Source organism: Scyliorhinus torazame, chromosome 14, assembly GCF_047496885.1.
Source record: "Scyliorhinus torazame isolate Kashiwa2021f chromosome 14, sScyTor2.1, whole genome shotgun sequence".
Lineage (NCBI taxonomy): Eukaryota > Metazoa > Chordata > Chondrichthyes > Carcharhiniformes > Scyliorhinidae > Scyliorhinus > Scyliorhinus torazame.
In genome coordinates, this window is record NC_092720.1 from 118,934,005 (window position 1) to 118,954,894 (window position 20,890).

General features: G+C 48.4%; 1 protein-coding gene across 1 annotated transcript in view; it reads right to left on the reverse strand.

The window, feature by feature from the left end:
- Positions 1-4,540: 4,540 nt before the first annotated feature.
- plekhb2 (pleckstrin homology domain containing, family B (evectins) member 2) overlaps positions 4,541-20,890 on the reverse strand; it is a 39,209-nt gene continuing 22,859 nt past the window's right edge. Inside the window, exons 7-8 of the mRNA XM_072474687.1 lie at positions 18,465-18,585; positions 4,541-9,122 (exon numbers count right to left, since the gene is read on the reverse strand). Coding sequence (XP_072330788.1) covers positions 8,992-9,122; positions 18,465-18,585 — 252 coding nt within the window. The 3' untranslated portion in view covers positions 4,541-8,991. The remainder of the gene's footprint in view (positions 9,123-18,464; positions 18,586-20,890) is intronic.

Sequence of the window (20,890 nt, forward strand, 5' to 3'; positions counted from 1 at the left end):
GACCCCCTGCATTTAAGTGATGAAGCGTCTGGTACACTCACTGGTGCGCACAACACAGCCGTCCCGGTACAGCAGGTGGAGCAGCAGAGGGGCCAGGCGGTCGGAGGGCAGCCCAGCCCAAGCGAACATCTGCCGCCCAGATGGATCCCGGGTTCCTGGCGTTACCACACACACCCATAGGTCCGATACAACCACCGACCCGGAGACGAGTGAAGAGGGTGACGGCCAGCTTGCGGCGGCTGCAGTCGCAGGTGGAGGAGTCCACCCGCATCCAGGAGCTGGCAGTGGTGCCGGTCATGCGTGCCACCCAGGCCGACACCGCATGGTGGCGTCCGCGGTGGAGGCAATGGGTGCGACGTTGTCAGACATGGGGAGCGGTTTGCGAGGCCTGGGGCTTTCCGTGCAGGCCCCGTCTGTGGCCCAGGACATGGCTGCCCTCTCACAGGAGGCCATGGGCCAGCGCCAGCGGCAGATGGCAGAGGCGCTCAACGCCATGGCCCAGTCTCAGCAGGCCATCGCTGAGGGCATCGGCGCCATTGCCCATGTGCTAGCAGGCGTCGCCCAGACACAGACAGGGATGGCCAACTCCCTGAGCTCCATGGATGCAAACCTGAAGATCCTTGTCGATACCAGCACGGGCCTCCAGGACTGGCAGTCGGGGGGGCGTCGGATGGCCAGTCCGTTCGCATCCCCCACCCATGTAGAGGCCTGGGGGCCATCGGGCACCCCGAGGGAGGAGGAGGTGCTGGGGCCTGTTCTGGGTCCCATTGTAGGGGAGGTCCCAGAACACCTCAACACCTCGGACTCCCCCCCCCCCCTTCCGTCCCAGGTGCATCGGGTGGGCAACGGGCAAAACAGGCTGGCAGCTCGCCATCCCAGTCGCCCGGGCCGCAGCCTGGCCCATCTAGGCCCCAGGAAACGGCCGCCAAAGGGATCCCGTGTCAGAGGGCAGGAATCACAGGAGTCCACCTCCAGATCTGCTGTACCGTCTGGGGAACCACGTAGACGTAGTCAAAGGGCCCGTAAGGCCAAACAATTAGACACTGAGTAAGTTGGCACGGGCGCAGGGCACAGATGAGTTTTAGGGGCTAGGGCACGTGCATGAACTCCTTTTGTTATTAAAGTCAATGTTACACCTACAGAAGCTGCCTTTGTTCTCTGTCCAAAGCGTGCGGGGGTGTCATGTACGTTGAGCGCAAGTGTGTGTGTGAGGGGTGGTCTTACCTCAGCCCCAGGTGAGTCTGCCCCCTTCCCCCGGGCCACCATCAACAACCCCCTGGGCAGAGGACGGGACCGTGCGCTGCAGTGTCACAGCCGCATGCAGGGATGGTCTGGGTGGATGGTGGTACTGTGGCCATGGGTCAGACATAGTCCAACGATGTGGAGCCAGGAGCTCATCGCAGGGCGGGTTGTCATCATCCTCCATGACCTGCAATAGACACGCGTCCACCGGCAACTGTGTGAGCCCGGCCGTTGTGCCACAGGTGGATCGGCAATGGGGGGAGGGGTGGTGTGCATGCGGGTGGGGTGGGTGGGGTTGGGGAGGGGGGTGAGGGTGCTGGGTGGCTGGATGGGTGGGGGGTGTGCGGTCTGTGGCCATACTACCCGATTCCCACGCCCATCTAGTTAGTGAAGCGGGCGGCTGTCAGCCTGACCCGTGCACGCTGGCCCAGCCGGTAACGGTGGACAGCCACCCGCCCGTGTCTAGCCCGTCTGCCCTGACCATTGCCCCCATCCCCATCATCTGGGGAGGACTGCGCCTCTTCCTGCTGCTCCTCCACTCCGCCGTCCTCTGCCTGCGGCACATCGCCCCTCTGCTGGGCAATATTGTGCAGGACGCAGCACACCACAATGATGCGGCCGACCCTATCTGACCGATACTGGAGGGCGCCCCCAGAGAGGTCCAGGCACATGAAACGCATCTTCAGCACGCCAAAGCACCTCTCTATCACTCCCCTTGTCGCTACATGGGCATCATTGTAGCAGTTCTCCGCCTCATTGCGTGGCCTCCGTATAGGCGTCATCAGCCACGATCGCAATGGGTAGCCCCTGTCACCCAGCAACCAGCCCCTCAGCCGGGGCTGGCGTCCCTCATACATGCTGGGGATGTATGACCGCGACAACACGTATGAGTCCTGTACACTGCCCGGGTAACGGGCGCAGACGTGCAGAATCATCATGCGGTGGTCGCAGACCACCTGTATGTTCATGAAATAGGTCCCCTTCCTATTGGTGAACACGGCCCTGTTATCTGCAAGTCTCCCCCTCCCCAGCACGGACCCCATCCCCTCCCCCTCCCCGGCACGGACCCCGTCCCCCCTTCCCCGGCACGGACCCCGTCCCCCCATCCCCCTCCCCGGCACAGACCCTGTCACCCTGTCCCCCTCCCCGGCACGGACCCCATCCCCCTCCCCCTCCCCGTTCCCCCCCATCCCCGGCACGGACCCCATCCCCCTCCCCGTTCCCCCCCATCCCCGGCACGGACCCCGACCCCCTCCCCCTCCCCGGCACGGACCCCATCCCCCTCCCCGGCACGGACCCCCTCCCTCCCTCCCTCTCCCCGGCACGGACCCCCTCCCTCCCTCTCCCCGGCACGGACCCCATCCCCCTCCCCCTCCCCAGCACGGACCCCGTCCCCCCGTCCCCGGCACAACCCCGTTCCCCCCATCCCCCCCCCCCATCCCCCTCACCGGCACGGACCCCCGTCCCCCTCCCCGGCACGGACCCCGTCCCCCCATCCCCCCATCCCCCTCCCCGGCACGGACCCCGTCCCCCGTACCCCTCCCCGGCACGGACCCCGTCCCCCTCCCCGGCACGGACCCCGTTCCCCGTACCCCTCCCCGGCACGGACCCCATTCCCCCGTACCCCTCCCCGGCACGGACCCCGTTCCCCTCCCCGGCACGGACCCCGTCCCCCCATCCTCAGCACGGACCCCGTCCCCCCCATCCCCCTCCCCGGCACGGACCCCGTCCCCCCGGCACGGATCCCGCCCCCCCATCTCCGGCACGGACCCCGCCCCCCCATCCCCCTCCCCGGCACGGGCCCCGTCCCCCCCGTCCCATTGCCCCCCTCCCCGGTGGGGGGGGTCGGAGAATCTCGCCCCTAGTCGGGGAGGCTGGAACGGGAATTGAACCCGCGCTGCTGGTCTTATTCTGCATTACAAGCCAGATGTTTTCGCCCACTGTGCTAATTATTAAGGGTCACCTATAGAGTATTGTATCGCTGTGGATTATCAATGTTAGTAGTTGATAAGATGTTTACTGTGTGTTTATAAAATTTTAATCGGGATACTTAGAATAAACATTATTTTTGTTTAAGCATACTTTAGGGGCGGGATTCTCCCTTACCCAGCGGGGCGGGGGCACTCCGGAGTCGGGCCGCCCCAAGTGTGCGGAATCCTCCGCACCTTCAGGTGCTAGGCCGGCCAGCGGGGAAGGGGCTTGGCGCCACGCCAACCGGCGCCGAAGGGCCTCCGCCGGCTGGCGTGAGTTGGCGCATGTGCGGGAGCGCCAGCATGTGCTGGCATCATCGCAGCGCATGGAAGGTTCATCTCCGCGTCGGCCATGACGGAGGACCACAGCAGCCAACGTGGAGGAATAGAGTGCCCCCACGGCACAGGCCCCGATCGCGGGCCAGGCCACCGTGGGGGCAGCTCCCAGGGCCAGATCCCCCCCCTCCTCCCGAGGACCCCGGAGGCCACCACGCCGCCAGGTCCCGCCGGTAAGTACCTACTCTAATTTACGCTGGCGGGACCAGCAAAAAAAACAGGCGGCCACTCGGCCCATCATGGGCCGGAGACTCGCCCGGCGCGCCGCTGCCAGCGGCCGCCGACCGTCGCACCGCGGTTCCCGTCCCCGCCAAATCCCAGCGCCGGAGAATTTGGCAGCCGGCATTCACGCTGCCACCCTGCGATTCTCCGACCCGGCGGGGGGGGGGGGGGTCGGAGAATCCCCCCTAGATCTCTGTTGCATCACACCTGTAAAGTGGGCCCTTGTGCTCCCCATAACCAAACTTTGGTGTTCTCTAAACCCTGGCCCATAAAGAGGTCAAAATGGTTCTGCGGCTGAAAAGGTTTGGGAAACCCTCTTCTCGTAAATCATCGCATGGTGGTCTCTGCACCATCCCAGGGTCTCACTGCTCTTATCTAATGTTGAACAAGTGAAGGCACATTCAGACACTTATGGGAGTAGTCAGTGACCAAAATAGACCAATGTCCATCAATAGCTCTCTTCCCCCCATTATCGAACCCTGCAAACACTCAGCGGCAAAGCCAAGAGGTGGAAAATGAGAATTTGAACAAGGTGCTGTGATTTATCAGCACCCAACTGCATTGCATTCTAGCAACACACCAATCCGTTCAGAGGAGCAGAGGGAAAGGAGAAGAAAAATAAAATAATGCTGGGCGAGAGAGTGTTCTAGTGCTTATGTTGATGTACATTTTGCGAATTGAAGTCCAACACTTGGGAGCTACCACAATGTTGAACTCAATTCGTTGAAAAACTTTATCTGGAGTTTTGAAGAACTGATACAGGACAGATGCACAGCAATCAGTTTATTTAAATACACAATCTCATTCCACAGAAACAAATTTTTATGGTACAATTAGCAATATTGAACCACAGAATCTACAATATATCCTACTGCTTTTGATGGAACATCCCTAAAAGCATTTTTAACAGCTGATCATTAATCAGAGTTTAAATGAAGTATTAAAAATTAACATCCGCACACAAAGCATTCTAGAATTTCACTGAAGAGGACGTTTCTCTAAATATCAGTGCAGCAAATAGGAGTAAGGCAAACAAATGAGCATCCTGTTTTTTATGGAGAGCGACAGCGACTGCCGTGAGCATCAAGAGGGAGAAAATAGTCATTCCTGCCACTGACAATGAACTAAAATAATTCTCCAAATCTACACACCATTTATTCAAACTACTTAGTGGTTCATATCACTGAGTCACTTCACTCGATTCACTCAAAACCAAAATCCACATTAACTTCCAGTACTTCCCTCACACTCCCACTGTTTTCCCTTCTGTGTACATTCTAATGTCCAACCCACATGTTCAACTCAACAATTTATTGCACGTGACTCACTGCGCCCCACTTGATTCGATTTATTTTCCTTCTCTCTCTTAAGGTGGGCATTAACCAGCATGTACAGGCTATGAAGTTTTTCTTTTTAAATTGCCAAAAAGCTCATATGACTGGCCATTTCTATTAATGAGACAGAACACACTGGACATCTAAGAGTTGAAAGTTATTATCATGGGCAAGGTTTGGGATCACATTGTCACCTGTACTTTAAATTTACTCAGGTATAATCACTTTTTAAAAAAAGTCCTAAGCAGCCTCTCTCAGCTAAGAAAACTGACTCGAAGAGGAACATCAGACCTTGAGCACCACTTGGAATCTTCACACAGCTCCGTGTTTCCCCCCCAACTCCCATTCCTCAAAATAGCAGCTTTTGGCCTCAAAACAACAAGTGGCTTCTACTAGATTGCTCATTTCTTATGGGCAATGCAACAGTACCAAAACACCTTCCAATCCAAGAAGATGCGTTCTCTGTTGGTTATGCACGGGTTTGTATAGAGTCACCTGAAGAAACAAGCTTCATGGCACTGCATGGAGCAAAAAAAGGGATGGGGCCAAGGGATGTGGTGGGGCAGCAGCAGTGGCGGGTGACCTTCTCTTGGTTCCTTCTTCATTGATGAAAGCATCAGACAGCCAAAGGCAAGTCAAGCTCAAGATCCAATAGGTGGTAAATTTGGGAGTGGAGACATGCGTTTCAGCATTCATCAGGTTGAAGAGTGCAACACCAGAGACTCTCTTCAGTATGGGAACAGGATCACACCAATGTCAAGCATGAGCTTCCCCATCACTCAATCTCCTAACATGGAGAGAAATGCTCAAGGGGTACAAATGTACCTCAAAATTGAGCTTATTTTGGATTCCCTCTGGGGTAAGCTGATCGGCCAGCAGAAACTGACAGATGTTGAGAATAAACTTGAGAATTCACTCCATGCCTTCCATTGACAAACAATACCTCACCCAGAGGTTAGCTCCAAGCACAAGTCATGTGCATCAATGGGAGCCAAAGCGGAGCTCTAACGTGCAACAAGCCAGTGAACTGTTAAAGCGGTGTGTGTTTGAAAGGGGATAATGCTTCCTAACAGCTTTTGATGCCAAAGTTCAAACTGCTGCTCTGATTCCTGGTTTATGGACGAGTTAGATTTGCCAGGTTATTTTGGACAAACAACACTCCGCTGTAACACTTTTCTACCAAACACTGATTTTGACAGTTTGAAACCCAAAGGCACACTTATCCAGAAGCAGTTTAAAGTTCAGTCAATACAAGGAGACACAGGAGGAATTCAAAGCAACTTTTTCCCTCTAGTATTTTATTGAAGAGCTTTCCCCACGGCCTGCCTCCTTCTCATGCTTTGCTTCATGTAACAACATCCTGCTAAACTCTGCGCGGGTAGCAGAATACGCTGTAGCCTAGGCAGGCATGCACTTGCGAGATGTTAGCTACTAACTTATTCTTTTATTGATAAATTACTTGGAGTTGAAGTTCAATACTTTAAATAGACACTAGAAGTTAGAAACGCCGCAACAAGTAATTAAAAATACAAGTTTTCCAATAGATGAGATAGGTGAAGTCAACAGTTCCTTTAAAAAAAATCTCATCAATCCTACCACAGCTATGAAACAAATGCCTCCCTGGCCAAATTAAGTATTTGCAGGTTAGCTCTGTCTGGACCACACGCACCTTTCAACTCCAATGTCAGTCCTATTGATTCCCACTAAGTTTGCTTCTGAATCAACTACATCTTTACCTTCAAAGAGAAGCTCAGCACAAATTGCAGAGTCAGGTTCATGTCCAAGACAAAAGTTATGTACATCTGTTAACAATGGTATGGATAGACTTGGGGAAAGAGGGAGCCAAGGTTTGGTTCCAGCGCACTTGAGAGAGCGAGCAGGAGAGTGAGCGAATATCCACCAAGAATCCATACGCGCACAGCCTTAAAATAAATTTGGGAAGAACAATACAAGAAGCTTAAGGCAGCATAATTTCAGACTTCAAGAAAGAAAAAAAAAAGAGTTGCACCCACTTTTGTAGCCTCAAACATTTAAACATTCTAGGCATTTTACAGCTGCAAAACAGTTTGATAGAGATATCAAGGGTGGAAGTTTCAGAAGGGGAAAGGAAAGAGATTAATTGGGACCTCATTTATCCAATGGCTCGTGAAATGGCTCTATTCAAACAAGTGAAAAGTAATGCAATTAAACTGGCAAAATGGTAGTTGAATTCAATTTGGATAGATGTCAAACATATTGATTTAAAAGTTGTGTATTTAAAGTGTCCAGCAACCAGGACTAAATTAAAAACTGGGACACGTGGAAACAGATTTTTGGAAGTCATAAAGTTGAGGCCAAGTGGTAAGCCAAGCACAAAGTAAACTAAACACCAGGATGTGGAATATGAACAATCGGACACCAGTAAAACACAGTCTTTGCAATGCTCTCGTCAGAATCCATGTATTCAGGTCTGGTGACAATGACAAGCAAAAACCAGCATGCATTGTAAATGATTAAGTATTAAGAAAACCAACAAGAATGATCCCAACTACAAAACTTTGAGGACAGATTAGAGAAGTAGAAACGCCACACTCTTCCAGGTGGTGGTTCAAGTGTAGATCTCAAACTTTAATAAACTTGTGTAATATTACAGGTTAAGCAGACGCATGATTAATTTTAAACAAGACAGGGAAATGGAATCAGAGGGCGATTGAAAGGATTGAAAATACTGGATATACACAGGATCTGTGCGCAGAAAAGACTGGTCAACAGTTTCAAGTGCAAGAGGCCCTTTGTGTAGCTAGATTTCTGCTGTTTTCTCAGCATCTTCTGTTTTGGTTGACTCAGATCACAGATCATAAATCCGCATGCATGAAAAGAAAAAGTGTAAACAGATGAGAGCTTCTTCATTCAGCAATAAATGCTTGGCTCAATGGTGCCAAAGTGAGAGAGTTAGGGAACTGGAGATATGGCTTTCATCAGATTGGATGGCCTATCCTCATCCTTTACTAGTGGACAATTTGCACATTTTTCTTTCACATTCCGTGTGTTTTGTCCTGTTGAAGGAGTTGGACCGCAATTTTGGGGTTTCTTTGTGTAATTAGAAACTCATTCAAAACATCTAAATTGGTTTGATGTGATTTTGCAGATATAAATGGAACAACTTTTAACTGCAAATTCCAGGACAAAAGTCTCTATGCTCGAAAATCCATTGCACAAATGTGGCAGTACCCTTTTAATACCCTGGAGTGCAAAATAGATTATCCTTGTTAACTAGTTACTGAACTGACTGGTAATGTAGCTTGAAATTGCATTTTCCTCCAAAGCATCAATTCTCACATGTCACACCTGGAACTGAGCTGGGCACAGGCTAATTCCCAACATTCCCTGAATGAAACAGGCCCAGATTCAGCTGAATTTCTGCAGCAATCCAATGTTTCTTCTGCAAGTCAAAAAGAGAGGACAAGCGAAAAGATTCCATCCCAACATCTGGATTGAATTCAAAAAATGGGGGCCCCACAAAGGGAGTTACAACCCATTCCACTAACTCCAACACACAACTTTCCTACAAGTCACATTTTCAAAATAATTTTGGAAGCTATAAAATTAGAATTGGAGAAACGCATGATACTTTTATTCATAGCATTCTTGAAACAAATTAATTATAATCTTGCTATATATGCAGTTTTATGTAAATAAATAGATGCACTATTTAACTCTGCTGCAGAGGTGTCATTGAAGATCTCAGGATGTGCTTTAATAAGACTAAGGTGCAATGTAGTAATGAAGCAAGTGTATGACTGCAGTATGTGTTAGGGGCTTGGAGGTAAGGTGCAAACTGCAAGGAGTGAGTCTACCAGGAAAGTGAAGGCGACGTAAACAGCAGATGGACTCAGCTGACAGGAGTTCTAGAAGGCCCAAAACAGTGACCCCAGTGCCATGCCAGTGGCAGCTCCTGCCACCATGCCCAATGCCAGGTCCCCATCGTCACGCCGCCGGTCTTGAATAATCACGTGATTGGTCGCTGGTGGGTAAGGGCCTGTGGGGGCAGAAGAGGAACACAATTAACCACTTGCATTTAACGTACTAAAATGTCCCATGGTGCTGCACTCGAGGAACGTGATCAGACCAAATTTGACACTGAGCCACATAAGAGATACTGTGATGACAAGTCATCGATCCCAGACACTAGCCCTACTTCTCACTCCACTGACTGTCAGGAGATATTAGGACAAGTGGCCTAACGCCTAGTCAGTCTGTGTGAGAGAGAGAGAGAGAGAGAGAGAGAGAGAGAGAGAGAGAGAGAGAGAGAGAGAGAGAGAGAGAGAGAGAGAGAGAGAGAGAGAGAGAGAGAGAGAAGGATTTGGGAGGGACTAGTGTTCTGGTGAACCATACGACTCACGTGGTAGAAAGGGCTTTACATTAAATAGTTTGGAGAAGGGGATGAAATGTGAAGGAAGATATAATAAATTAAAGGGAAATGACAAGGTCACAGAGCAGGGTAGCAATTTGGGTTATGATAACCAGAGTGGCAGGAAGGTCAGAGCATACAGACTGAGTGCACCAACAGAGAAGGTCAGAGATTACAAAGATAGTAAAAAGACCGTGTTAAAGGCTCCGTATCATCACAAAATGGATTAATTGTTGGAACAGATAGAAATAAATATGTATGATCTGATGCCATTACAGACAAGGCTGAAAGGTGACCAAGACTGGGACATGAATATTGAATGGCATTTGACGTTTCTGAATGACAGGAAGTTAGGAAAAGGTGGTGGGGTAGCTCTGTTTAGTAAGCAAGACATTAGTATAGCAGTGAGAGAGGCCCTTAGCTAGAAAGAGCAAAAAGTAGAATTAGTTTGGGTAAAGATAGGAAATAAGCAAGGCAAGAGTGATTTATAGGTCCCCTAACTGTAGTCACACTGTAGGACAGAGTATACAGGAAGAAATAAACGAAGCATGTAATAAGGTACCGCAATTATCATGGGTGGCTTTAATCTACATGTAGATTGGACAAATCAGATTGGTAAAGGTAGACTGGATAATGAGTCTGGGGAGTGTATTTGGGGAAATTTCATAGAGTAGTGCATTCTAGCGCTAACCAGGGAACAGGTTATACTAGACCTGGTAATGTGCAATGAGACGGAAGCCGCAGCGATGATAACATGATAGAATTTCACATTCAGTTTGAAGCGGAAAAGAATGGGTCTAACACTCGTGTTTTAAATTTAAATAAAACGTAATTAAGGGCATGAAGGCAGAACCAGCTGAAATGATCTGGCAAACTAGATAAAAAGGTAGGACAGAAGAGATGCTGTGGCAAACTCTTAAGGAGATAGTTATTAATTCTCAGTAAAGATTTATCCCAGTGAGTAAGAAGGGTTCCGAGAAGAATACATCATGTGACTAAATGAGAAAAGACAAGTGCAGTATCAAATTGTAAGATTACACTGTACAATTCTGCAAGGTTGGGAGTAGGTCAGAAAATGGAATGGATTTTCAGAGCCAAATAAACTAAAAAAAGAAATGATAAAGAGTTTGAAAGAAGGCTCATTAGAAATATAAAAACAGACAGTAAAAATTTCTACAAGTATTAAAAAAGAAAAAAAGTAGAGAGAGCGTTGGTTCTCTACCTGGTGTCAGAGGGATTAATAATGAAAACCAAGAAAATGGCAGAATCATTGAACAGGTATTTTGTGTCTGTCTTCACTTAGAAAGACACGGAAAGCTTCCAAAGGTACTTGAAAAATCACAAGATGAAAGGGAGGGTGGGACTAAAATAATTACCATTACCAGAGAAAAGGTGATATGAATGGCCTCCTTCCGCACTGTAAATTTTAAGATTCAATGATTTTATTAGACTTGAAGGCTGACGAGTCCACTGGACGTGATGGCCTGCATCCTGGAATCTTAAGAAGTGGCTACAGAGACAGAGGCATTGGTTATAATCTTCCAATATTCCTCAGATTTTGAAGGGTTCCAGCAGATTGGGCAAGAGCAAATGCAACACCTTTATGCAAGGAAGGAGGAAACTATGGTCAGAATTTTACAGACTCACCTACCACTGGGATTACCGTCCCAACAAAAGTCAAAGGACTTTGGGCTGGGCTGACGTGTCCCCCATTGACAGTCCGGAAAATTGTGCCGCATAGACCAGTTAGCTTAACATCTGCCATAGTAAAACTGCTTTAATCCATTATTAAGGAGGTTATAGCAGGATACTTAGAAAATCAGACTGGGATCTGGCACAGCCAACATGGTTTCTGAAAAAAAGGAAATTATGCTGATCTAATTTATTGGAATTCTTTGAGGAAGTAACAGGCAATATGGATAAAGGGTGTTCTGCAGATGTGGTGCACTTGGATTTTATTAAGGTGCCACATCAAAGGTTGCTACACAAAATAAGAGCTCATCCAGTTGATTTCCCTGTGCTTCTTTCAAATTAGTCAGTCGTGTTCATAGTCAGTCGTATTCAAAGAACTAAGAATAGTACAGCACAGGAACATGCCCTTAGGTCCTCTAAGCCTGCGCTGACCGTGCTGCCCGTCAAACCCAAAATCTTTTACACTTCCCAGGTCCGCATCGCTCTATTCACATCCTATTCATGTATTTGTCAAGACGCCCGTTCAATGTCATTATCGTGCCCGCTTCCAACACCTCCTCTGGCAGCGTGTTCCAGGCACCCACTACCCTCAATATTAAAAAAACGTCCCTCGCACATCTCAAAGCTTTGCCCCTCGGACTTTAAACCGATGTCCCCAAGTAATTAACTCTTCCATCCTGTGAAAATGCTTCTGATTATCCACTCTGTCCATGCCCCTCATAATTTTGTAGACTACTATCAGGTTGCCCCTTGACCTCAGTCATTCCAGTGAGAACAAACCAAGTTTTTTTTAAAAAATTTGTTCATGGGACGTGGCGTCGCAGGCTTTGCCAGCATGTATTGCCCATTTCTAGTTGCCCTTGAGGGGACAAGTAAGAGTCAGCCACAGTGCTATGGTTCTAGAGTCACATGTAGGCCAGACCAGGTAAGAACAGAAAATTTCCTTCCCTAAAGGACATTGGTGAACCAGATGGGTTTTTACAATAATCGACACTGTTTCATGGTCATAATTTGACTTTTAATTACAGATTTCTATTGGTGGTGGGATTTGAACCTGGGTCCCCCGAGCATTACTCTGGGTCTCTGGTTAACTAGTTCAGTGACAATATCACGAAACCACCGTCTCCTCTTAGTTTATCACAAGGTGACCAGGTGGTAGAAAATGGGGAAGGTGCTTGATGGCCGGGGCAGACACGACGGGCCAAAGGGACTCTTTTCTGTGCTGTAAAATTCTATAAATGTATGAGTTTAGCACCTACACTGAACAACAGATTGGTCAGAGCCAAGTTACACTCCTGAAAATTCAGCTAGCAGTGAAATGTTGACATTTGAGAGGGAGCACAAAAACATAGTGAGAGCGAGACGATGCAAACATGATGCTCCGATGGGTGCGACTGAAAGTTTCAACAGTGAGAACAGCTAAACCTTCATGCAAGTCACAGTGAGTGTCCTACAGATGCGGTGCTGCTCAGGAATGAAATGGCAGTGAAGGAGTGACACTCGGCGATTATGGCTGCCGTCAACAGTGGAGAGAGGAAATAGTGATTCACGCGCAGAAACACTGGGCAGCAGGCGGGCTGTGACAGAGAGCATTGTGACGGGTGGGCACCATCGGGAATGGAGCACGAGCTGAATGGACCGCAGAAAAGTGACACCGTGTCGACTATGGCAATCAACCTGGATAATGAGGGCAAGGCGAACAGAGGGATGGAGCAGCATTTCACAAAGCCTCGCCGTTTGAACTCACGGCACCAGGCCACCATTGGGCAACAGCAGAGACACAGCTGGTAGTATTGTCACTACAAGATGAGGTTGTAACAGTAGGATTACTAGAATATCAGTTAGACCAATCTGGTATTGCCATCCAAGCTATCATGACTATCCATAATGGTGGATAAAATGAGGCAGCCTTTCGTTACATACACTGAACTTAAGAAATTGGAATGGCTTTAAGTGCAGGGAAGATTAATGGGAGATTAAATTGTAGTGTTCAAAGTAATGAGGAGAAACGGTTTCAAATGGGAGGGTTGGTCACCAAAAAGATTTAAAATGATTGACGAAAGGACCAAAGAGGAGATGAGGAACAAAATTTTACACAGCGAGTTGCCAGCAATAATGTTTGCAAGGCAACTGGATAATAATCTTTATTGTCACAAGTAGGCTTACATTAACACTGCAATGAAGTTACTGTGAAAAGCCCCTAGTCGCCACATTCACATTCCAGCACCAGTTCGGGTACACATAGGGAGAATTCAAAATGTCCAAATTACCTAATAGCATGTCTTTCGGGACTAGTGGGAGGAAACCAGAGCACCCGGAGGAAACCCACGCAGACACGGGGAGAACGTGCAGACTCCAAACATACAGTGACCCAACCCGGGAATCGAACCTGGGAACCTGGAGCTGTGAAGCAACAGTGCTACCCACTGTGCTACCGTGCTGATAAATAACAATGCTATGGGGAAAAAACAGGGATGAGGCTGCTTCTCTATTTCAAAGGGGCAGTACAGACACAATGGCCGAAAGGCCTCCTGTAGGTGCTATAAGATTCTGCGGCTCGAATAGGAATAAAAAAGTATTTCCCAGCAGCACTGGCAGAAAACCACCATGATTGGAACTAAAGACATTGGCAGGTCGGTCACCCCAAGAGGAGACACAGATGAGAGACATACATTGGAGAATAATGCAGGAATGGAATGGAGCTGCATCATATCAGGCTCTGAAGCATCTCCCCCATAATGGGTGCTTTCATGGTCAGCTCATATCGGCAGTTTGCATGGCTCATTTGATAATGCAAAACTTGCACAGCCCAGTAGGGCAGGACCCAGTCAAGTGCATGTCCTGCTTGTGAATGTAAACAAATCACGAATGTCTGGTAGAGTTGTATCACTACATGGATTTACTCAGGAACACAAGCTACATCAAAGAAGCTGGATGGCCTCACACCCTGTGATGGATATTGAACGCATGGAAGATCAGAACAGGTTCAATTATTCGGGCTATTTGTCACAGTGTGGGAAGTACTGAAACATGGATGGAATGGGGTTTCCAACAGATCCAATATCTCATTATTCACCTTGGACAAGGGATTAGATCAGAATCTGGTATAATCTGCAGCACGGTGGCACAGTGGTTAGCACTGCTGCCTTGCAGCTCCAGCGGCCTGGGTTCAATTCCAGCCTCAGGTGACTTGGCTGTGTGGAGTTTGCACTTTCTCCCCATGTCTGCGAGGGTTTCCTCCGGGTGCTCCAGTTTCCTCCCACAGTCCAAAGATGTGCCGGTTAGGTGGATTGGCCATGCTAAATTGCTCCTTAAGTGTCCAAAAAGATTAGGTGGGGTTACTGGGTTACGGGGATAGGGTGGCGGTGTGGGCTTAAGGTGCTCTTTCCAAGGGCCAGTGAAGACTCGTTGGGCTGAATGGCCTCCTTCAGCACTGTAGGCCTTCTGTGAATACTACAGTGAGCTTGTTTTATGGCAAGAACTGATCCCAGAGCCCATGTAGGCTACTTTTTAAATTTATAAAAAATGGAGGTAATAGATTCTGGCCAGCTATCAGAGAGTATGTCGTTAATTGTACAGTTCTCATTACAAAATATAAATTCAAGTCAGCTCTGACACTGTACAGTTGTCTTGGATGTGGATTGGGCGGAGGATTTTGGAAAATTGTCCAATGCTGCCACCATGTGCCCAGTGCCTACAACCGCATAATGCTTGGAATTGGAAATAAAAAGGAGAAATGCTTTGAATACTCAGCAGGTCTGGCGGTATCTGTGGTGAGAAAAATGAACTTCAATCTGCAGGTCAAGGAGCTTTCCCCAAATCAGCAACATTGATATCGGAATGTCGACACAGAAAGTTACAATTACAGATGTTGACAGATGTGCGGCCAGAACTCACGATAAGAGTAAATATGGATATTGGAGGAAAGTGTTTATCCTACTGAAAAGTTTTAATTTGTATTTAATCAGAATAGAATCAGTGCAATGAAATCAAATCTAACCCTCACTTCCAGCTCATTGCTTCACTTAAATGATGACATTTGAAGTATGGGAATCTATTACGAGGAATTAAAAAGTTAAGAGAGACCGTTTCATGCTGCTTGTAAATTTCACTGTGATCAAAGAAAGATCAGGGAGCTGTATCCAATGTGATCACACAACGTCCAGCAGTTTCATTAAATTTAAATGTGTTACATTAATGCCATCTACAATAATGTAATGACTGCAAATGATAGATATCTAATGATAGGATGCTTTGTTAATGGTGCTGTGTTTAATGTAGCATGCTCTGCCAATTCCACTGCTGCACTCTCCAACATTATGGCTCATCTAATTGTCAGGAAAACTGCAGTCAAACTGCCCGAGTGCAACCTACACCCATGCGTCTCTGGATTGAACCCTGCCCATCTTGCTGGCCAATACATTCAGGCTGTACAGAAACGTCAGCACCGGTACCGGTCAAACCCAAGCTCAGGCTCCCTGCTCCACATCACATCTTGTGCTGACAGCCTGGCTTGCCTCCCCTTCAAAACTGATCACCTCGTCCTGCCGCTGCCCATCTCCTGGTGGCCCATTTCATCATGTCAACTTCATCATGGTGGTCGCTATGGATGCAGAGAAGGCCTTCGACCGAGTGGAGTGGGACTATTTGTGGGAGGCGCTGGGGCGGTTTGGGTATGGGTTTCTGGACTGGGTCCGGCTGTTGTACTTGGCGCCGACAAAGAGTGTGCGAACTAATCGGGTGAGCTTGGAGTATTTCAGGTTGCACCGTGGGACGAGGCAGGGATGCCCACTCTCCCCATTGCTCTTTGCCTTGGCAATAGAGCCATTGGCAATGGCACTTAGAGCCATTGAGCCAAGGGATTGGCAGAATAGTGCGGGGGAGGTGGAGCATAGGGTCTCAATGGACAATTTACTGCTGTATATATATATCAAACCCTTTGGAAGTTATTGGGGGGATTATGGGCATATTGGAAGAAGTTGGCTGGTTCTTGGGGTAAAAATTGAATATAGGTCAGAGTGAGATTTTCCCGATCCAGGCGAGGGGGCAGGAGGAGATTAGAGGAGTTGCCGTTTAGGGTAGTGGGGGTGAGCTTCAGGTATTTGGGCATTCAGGTGGCGCGGGGGTGGGACCAGCTGCACAAGCTGAATCTGGCTCAGTCGGTGGAGCAAATGAAGGGGGATTTTAGGAGGTGGGATGTGCTCCCGTTGTCGCTGGCAGGACGGGTCCAGTCGGGGAAGATGACTGTTCTCCCGAGGTTCTTATTTGTGTTCCAGAATTTCTAGATCTTCATTCCGAAGGCTTTTTTTTTACAAGGGAGGGTGAATTCACTGATATCGGGCTATTGGGAGGCGAATATAGCCGTGGTCAGGAAGTGAGTAGTGGTGGAGGGGTCGATATGGGAGGGGCTGGAGGCAGCCTCTTGTAGAGACTCGAGCTTGGGGGCACCGTTGACGGCACCTCTACCATTCTCGCTTGCCAGGTAGTCCACAAGTTCGGTAGTGGTGGTGGCCGGAGGCTGGAGGGGGACTCGGTTTGGGTACCAATCTACGGGAATCATAGATTTGCTAGGGGGGGGGGGGGGGGGGGCGGACAAGGGGATTGAGCGGTTTGGGGGTCTATTTGTTGGGGGCAGCTTCTCGAGCTTGGTGGAGGAATTTGAGTTGCCCGCCAGGATAGGATTCCGGTATTTACAGGCGAGGGATTTTGTCAGGACGCAGGTGTCGACCTTTCCCCACCTGGGCCCCAGGGGCTACAGGACTAAGTGGTGCCGAAAACGGGGATAGGTGAGGGTAGAGTGTCGGAAATGTATAAGGAGTTAATGGACAGAGAGGGAGCCCCGATTGGAGTAGTGAAGCGTTAGTGGGAGGAAGAGATGGGGAGGGAGGTGGAGTTGTGGGAGGAGGTTGAGGAGGGTGAACGCATCGCATCCTCTTTGTGTGCTTGTGGGCAGCATGGTAGCACAGTGGTTAGCACTGTTGCTTCACAGAGCCAGGGTCCCAGGTTCGATTCCCGCATGCGTCACTGTTTGTGCCGAGTCTGGCATGTTCTCCGCGTGTCTGCCTGGGTTTGTCCGGGTGCTCCGGTTTCCACCAAGTCCCGAAAGACATGCTGGTTAGGTGAATTGGACATTCTGAATTCTCCCTCTGTGCACCCGGACAAGCGCCGGAGTGTGGCGACTAGGGGCTTTTCATAGTAAGTTCATTGCAGTGTTAATGTAGGCCTACTTGTGACACGAATAAAGATTGTTAGGCAAAGCCTTATCCAGTTCAACGTGGTTCAAAGGGTACATATGACTGTGGCCAGGATAAGCAGTTTTTTTTGAAGGGATGGGGGATAGGTGTGGACGGTGCGCGGCTGGGCCCCGTGAATCATGTCCACATATTTTGGGCCTGTCCGAAGCTTTGGGATTCTGGCAGGGGAACCCCGACGTTATGTCGGAGGTCTTGAGGGAGAAGGTGGTTCCAAATCCAGAACTGGCAATCTTTGGAGTGTAGAAGACCAAGGAGTCCAGGGGGCGAGAGAGGCCGATGTCTTGGCCTTTGTCTCCCTGGTAGCCCAGAGAAGGATCTTATTGGAATGACGGGACTCGGGGCTGCCGAAACCGGGGGTTTGGGTGAGCGCCCTAGCAGAGTTCTTCAGGCTGGAGAAGATAAAGTTCGCCTTGAGGGGGTCAGTGGAGGGGTTTGCCCAGAAATAGCAGCCGTTCATCAACTTCTTCGAAAATAGTCGTCAGTAGTGAGGGCGGTAAAAAAGGAGGTGGGGGGGGGGGGGGGGGCGGGGGGGGGGGGAGGTGAGATATTAGATATTTGTTTTGATTATTTGCATTCCTGTTTCCTGCTTTTTTATGGTTGTGTTTGACATATATATTATATATATGCCTCAATAAAATATATATATTTTTAAAATCACAAGTCAATCAGAAAGATGTGACAGGCCCTCTCACCTACACTCAGTCCCCCTGTCTAAACCATCTCACACTACCCTGGGAACGCACTTCAAATTCACCAGCTTCGGCACGGTGGTGACCCATTTCAATTCCCCGTGTGCCTTGCAGACTGTCTGCCACAATTTGCTTTCGAAATGACAAAGCTGCAAAAATGTTACATTGAAAAGGGATCATCTCCTGAAACTGGGAAGCTGTGCTTTTAGCCTGTGATTTTCATTCTTAAATCAAACAGCTTGCTTCCCCACTAGGATTATCTTTCAGACAGCTCTGGACGGTGACTCTTGCAAATAAGAAGTTGATAGAAATCACTGCTGGTAATATAGACTCACCTTGGTAAGGATACTGATAGGCCACGGCATAAGGCTGTCCATTAGATGTGTAGATTACTTGTTGTGAAGCAGAATGTGGCTGAGCTGCATAAGCACCACTGTACGAATTGTAGCTGTAAACCTGAAAAAAAAAAATCCAGGTCAACTGGTCAGCCCATCCAATGTTAACATCTTACAGCACCACAAAGATAATCACACTTGACGTACCTATGTCCCAACCAGAAGACAAATATTTTTAGCTTTGCGAAATCGTGTCATTTCTACAACTCTCACGTCGCAGGATCAATAATCCAGAGGCCCAGGCTAATACTGGGTCAGTGATCCAGAGGCCCAGGCTAATACTGGGTCAGTGATCCAGAGGCCCAGGCTAATAATGTGTCAATAATCCAGAGGCCCAGGATAATTCCCTGGGGAGGCATAGGGGTCCAAAGCCCACCACGGCCGCTGTTGGAATTTAAATTAAATTAGTAAATCTGCAGTACAAAAGACTAGTCTCAGTAATGATGCCCATGAAACGCTCTTCAATTGTCGTAAAAACTCATCTGGTTCCCCACTGTCCTATAGGGAAGGACATCTGTCGCCCTCATCTGGTCTGGCCTATATGTGACTTCAGATCCACAGTCATGGACTCTTAGCTGCCCTCTGAAATGGCCATTCAGTTCAAGGCAGCAAATGCTGGCCTTGCCAACGACGCCCACATCCCATTAAAAAAAATTCAAACCCTACCCTCCGAATGAAGGGGAAAAAATAATGGACTGACAACCATCTTTGTAATTCAGTGAGTCATCCCTTGGCATTTAAATGTACATCTCTCGGCATTTTAATGTAAAGTGAAGTTTCTTTTCCCGAAAGATTTGAAGACAACGGCAAAGAATAAAATATATAAATGTAGGAGGAGGCAACCAAATGGGCTTTTATATAGTCTGCAAATACAGCACTTCATATTTCTGTCGTGCTACTGAACAAGGCCACAGGAAATTACCTAGTTGAACAACCGCCACTCTGGTCTCCTCATGACTGGAGTGGTAAAAACACTGCAACTAATCAGACAAGAAATCCAAGGTTCAATTTCTAATTGGTCACCTACCCCTCAAGTGTAGGGTGCAACTGGAGAGGGGGCGATAGGCGGTCTGCTTACGACAATAGAAGCCCCCTGTCCAACATTTTCTAAACAATACTCACGCAGGAGGCAACATCTTTAAGCAGACGCACACACCTGCCCTTCCCCAAGAGTGGGAAGGCGTCATTTATCAGAACGTAACAGCCTGGCGAAGAGTTTCTTGACAAGAATTAAAGGCCACCATTGAAACAAAAGATTCAAATGAACTCAAAAGCAGAGGATGAGAATGATGAGTAAATATTCTGACTGAATATTTCCTCCCAAGTATTCAGCAAATACTTTATCCTGTGAGCAGATTTGTCTTACCACTGGAATAATGGAACCAGAAGATTACACACACAGGAAGCAGTTCATGCCTTGCACTCAAGGGTAGTCTTTAACTTAACCAACTACCAAACAGCCTGTGGAATGTATTGAACCCAGAGGGCCTTTGGAGCACAGAGCTGTCAATCAAGTGGGATCAAGGGAGTTTTTTTGTTTAAAATTTGGCCTATTCCTTGAAGAAACCTCTGGCTCTTTCTCAACAGACCAGCAATTCTAATAATTACTTCTCAGTGGAAGGCATGAGGATACCCTTCAGCCAATTGTTTTCCTGAAATACATTTATCGACCTGAAAAAAAGCACTTTGCAAACATATAGCAGTGGTTAGCACTGTTGCTTCACAGCGCCAGAGACCCTGGTTCGATTTCTAGCTTGGGTTATTGTCTGTGCGGAGTCTGCACGTTTTCCCTGTGTCTGCGTGGAACTCCTCCGGGTGCTCCGCTTTCCTCCCACAAGTCTGGACACATGTGCTTGTAAGGTGATTTGGACATTCTGAATTCTCCTTCTGTGTACCCGAACAGGCGCCGGAGTGTGGTGACTAGGGGATTTTCACACTAACTTCATTGCAGTGTTGTTTTTTGTTTTTTTCCTTTAAAAAAAAAAAATTTAGAGTACCCAATTCATTTTTTCCAATTAAGGGGCAATTTAGCATTGCCAATCCACCTACCCTGCACATCTTTGGGTTGTGGGGGCAAAACTCACGCAAACACGGGGAGAATGCAAACTCCACACATGTAGTGACCCAGGGCCGGAATCGAACCTCGGAGCCGCGAGGCAGCAGTGCTCACCACTGCACCACCATGCTGCCCAACTTCATTGCAGTGTTAATGTAAGCCTACTTGTGACACTATAAAGATTATTATTATAACAAACCATTCAGCCCTCAAGTTGGTTTCATCATTCAAATAAAATCAATGTTAACTTGCGCCTGCATTCCAGTTACTCACCTTTGTTCCATGCCTCTGAACACTCTTCTGTAATAAA